The following is a 4,195-nucleotide window of genomic DNA, read 5'->3' on the forward strand; positions in this document are numbered from 1 at the left end:
AGAAATTAAGCCAATAAAAAAGACTGTTTTATCCAGGAAAGACAGTCATTGGCGGGTAATTTCAGTTGCGCGAGCATCTAAGGCCAACATATGTAGATTTTACGTTTTACGGGAATGCCTTTTTGTGAACACAAACTCTTGTATTATCAGTTAAATTACAGACATGTAGCGGCATGGGGGCCCACATTTTTTTCCGGCGGGGGGGGGGTGTATCAAATAATAGACAAATTATTCTTTAAACCGATATTTTTATTTGGACAGCGTAAAAATTGTGAAAATCTTACGAACTAACCCTCTAACCCTGTAGGTATTTTATGATCGATCAAAGTATATAGACCAAAATGTAACAAGCAACCATCTCCAAGAGTTCTATAATCTTAGTTCATATATTAGAGGTTCTGGTGTAACAAACTCATTTTTCGTATAATAATTTTATGTGTTGATAAAATGACGTCACAATGTACTGGCGAGAAATGGTACTCGGCGAGAACTGAGGCTTGTTCAACAGAGCGGGTGCTCGCGAGCGCTCGCCAAAATTCCCTATACCCGCAACGCAAATTTTGGCGAGCGCTCGCCGGCGCTCTCTCTCTGCTGAACACGCCTCTGGTCGCACGCCAATAATATAACTGTGGAAATAATGGGGGAAAAATTATTACAATTTAAGTTGTATGAAAAGTGAAAACGACCATAAATGTTTTAAATTTAAAAAAAAAAAAAAAATTAAAAAAAAAAAAATCTTGAAAAAGTTTGCATCTTGTTTAATACAGACACAAACATGATAATATATCTCAGTTTTGAGTCGAATCATGCATGATTCAGTGATTCAGTGATTTATAATTTGTAAATTATATTTAAGGAAACGGATTAATATAAGTGTTTACTTGTTTCCGAATCCTTGCCTAATTATGCATCATTGTATATATGTTGTACGTCGTATTCATAATAAACTATGGTTTACACTTATCATGCATGATAAACTTATTCAAAGGACTATACATGATAAGGGCCTAAAATGGCCCCCTAAAATGAACATCATCATTTTACTACCATTCTTTGTTTTCTTAGTACAGATATGTATGTGATGTGTTTGCGTAATATTCATTGTGGTTCAAGTGCCCACAATTTAGAAATATGACATTGTAAAGACAACCTTTTCCCGCCATTTTTGCATTTTTAGCGTAAAACAGCTTGTTTTCAAGCAGTTTTTCCTTCCAAAACCATAGAGCGCATTCTTGAACAAATAAGATATTTTAATCAGAGATGTATCTAGCCAAGACTAATAATTGACAAAAAAAATTTTCCTTGTTCAAGCATGCGCTCTATATTTCCCATTCGTAAATAGATAAGAAAAATGTCAATTTTTGGCTGAATTTGATTGAATTATAGAAATGGTGCCACTTCTGACGTCATATACTGCCAGTGAGTGCAAATAAATCAAATAAACAGATGAAAAATATATTTTATATCAACTCTTCTAAAAAATTAGATAACATTTTATTGTACCCGAAACACTTAAAAAATGGCGAAATATAGGGGCCAAATTTAACTCTAATCATATATAGTTCTTTTCAAATTGGCAATTAATCCTAAATTTCAAAATTTTAAAGCAATTTCTACTTAGGAGTATCCAGAGACGTTATATATGTCTCTGGGATTATCTCATTATTAAATATACATAACGTATGAAGATCCAAGGTCTCGAGAGAAACTTTTTTTGGTAGATATTTCCGAATCGTCCAAATGGGATATTGATTACAATTATATAATTTGACTGGTAAATCCAAGGACTATTCAGTACAAAGAACGGAAGTTTTGTAGATGTTCTTTATTTTTATAAATAATGTTTTATTTGAAAATTAAAACGTCTTATTTTCATTATTGGGCATGATTTTTATCAGATATAAATATTATGCTTTTATTCACACCAAATTTTCAGTGTGTTACTTGCAACCAAAACAGATTTTCCAGTTCCTCATAAAACTGAATTTAAAACTGATCATATTCGTATAAAAGTGATAAGAGCGTACATCCTTCTTTGAACAGAAATGCCATGTTAACGATCCATAAGATACACTTTAGGTGTAGCATTCCACCTTAAAGTTTGAAAATACTTTAACTTAAAAAAAGAAGAAAACTTTTTCAACATGTTCGCAAAACATTTGATTGAACAAATTTTCAAAGCAAAATACAAGTGCCATTTTTTAGAAATGTATTCATACGTACTATTCTAACGTGACTGCGAAAATGAAATATGTTTTGATTTTTTTTAATCCATCACAATCTAATTAACTCATCGAATTTATCAAAGAAAAAATATATAGTTGCACATAGAACATATTTAAAGATACTTGCACAGAGTACATGTACGCACGCACACATATTTTCTTAAAGAATTATAATATTGAACATATTTTTTGGTTAATTTATTCATAATCAATTTTTTTTTCAAATTCCTCTCGCAAAAAATAATACAAAAATAAGTTAATTCTGTAATGATCTTTTGATGTTTAAATTATTTGTCAAAAGAGATGCGTATTCAGTTTTGTTCACATGAACATCCGAGTCTTGGTTTTATCTTCCAAGTTAGAGATCGTACTCGGAATTGATTCTAATTGTTCATTTTTATTCCGACACTTCTCATATTATGGAGCTAGTCCATCTAGAGGTCTTTGGAAGTAAACTAAAGGTTGATTTAATTTTGGTCGAATTAACCGAATAATTTGTTTGTTTGGCCTTAAATAATTTAGTTCGGGCTCGACAATCAGATTAAATACAACTTCCTTCTTTTGACGTTCCGGTCGCGGATAGCAGGTGCGTAAAATTTTGGAATGGACAATCCAAACTCATCTGTCTTTGAATATCAAACTTACCTGAAACAATCACTTATATTCATGACAGAGATATTTTAATCAAATGTTCAAGAACTAAAACATACAAATTAGATCCCTACAAGATACATTTTTTCTAAGAATAAAATTGAATTTGAGGAAATTCGAATTAAAGATGATTATTCTTTTTTGGAATATAGAAACCATGGGCGCGTACAAGTACATGCAGGAGATCTACAGGAAAAAGCAGAGTGATATTTTAAGGTTTCTGCTACGTGTTCGCAGCTGGCAATATCGCCAATTGTCATCTTGCCACCGTGCACCTCGCCCAACTCGTCCCGACAAGGCTAGAAAGTTGGGATACAAAGCCAAACAAGGTATTATTTCTGTTATGCACCTTAATTTTCTGCATGCAAATTATTTCAGCTGCAGATAGGGCAAAAATGTAGTTTTTCAAAGACAATTAAAATACCAATATGTTTAAAGCCTCTCCAACATGGTGAAATTAAATCAAAATTTTTAACATGTGCCCGGTAAATATTGTATTATTCCAGACAGAAAGAAATGAACATGCTTTGTTAAATCATCAAAATATCTTCAGGGTTTGTCATCTACCGTGTCCGCGTTCGCCGTGGTGGCAGGAAGGTCCCTGTGCCCAAAGGAATCACCTATGGTAAACCCACAACTAGTGGTGTGAACCAAAAGAAATTCCAAAGATCACACAGATCCATTGCAGAGGTAAACCTCCTTAACCTAAGTTGTTGGAAAGAGTCGACTTGGATCCATTTTGCAATGCTATTTAAGTTTTATTTAATTTTTCAAATTCAAAAGAAGTGGATAATCATGGTAAATTTCAGTGCATAAATGTTTTTTAATGAAAAATCTGTTGTTCTTTTTGAATGAAAATTCTGTTCAATTAATGTTGAGCTTTAATTTTGATAGGAACGTGTTGGCAAGAAATGTGGTGGCCTTCGTGTGCTGAACTCCTACTGGGTAGCACAGGATTCCTCCTACAAGTTCTACGAGATCATTATGGTTGATATTTTCCACAAGGCTGTACGTCGTGACCCCAAGCTTCAATGGATCTGTAACCCAGTACACAAGCACAGGGAGCTGCGTGGTCTCACCTCTGCTGGCAAGATGTCTCGCGGTCTGGGCAAGGGACACAGATATACCAAGACAATCGGAGGCTCGCGTCGTGCTGCATGGAAGAGGAACAATTTGACCAAAATGCGCAGAAAGCGTTAATTTTTTTCAGTTCTTTTTTCCTTTTCCATTTTTTCCTTCTCCAAGTTTCTTGGAGGAAGCAAATCTCTGTGTGAGTTTTATTGTCTGCCGACTACGGAATAAACATGGGGAATCAAAAA

At 33.8% G+C, this 4,195-nt stretch overlaps 1 protein-coding gene across 1 annotated transcript; it reads left to right on the top strand.

The window, feature by feature from the left end:
* The first annotated feature begins 2,701 nt into the window (after positions 1 to 2,701).
* Positions 2,702 to 4,195, top strand: LOC105319021 (large ribosomal subunit protein eL15). Its single transcript, XM_011416389.4, has 4 exons — positions 2,702 to 2,811; positions 3,029 to 3,205; positions 3,430 to 3,566; positions 3,771 to 4,195. The coding sequence occupies exons 2-4, from the start codon at positions 3,034 to 3,036 to the stop codon at positions 4,074 to 4,076; spliced, it is 615 nt and encodes a 204-aa protein (XP_011414691.1). The 5' UTR covers positions 2,702 to 2,811; positions 3,029 to 3,033; the 3' UTR covers positions 4,077 to 4,195.

The sequence above is a fragment of the Magallana gigas genome, chromosome 5, assembly GCF_963853765.1.
Source record: "Magallana gigas chromosome 5, xbMagGiga1.1, whole genome shotgun sequence".
NCBI lineage: Eukaryota > Metazoa > Mollusca > Bivalvia > Ostreida > Ostreidae > Magallana > Magallana gigas.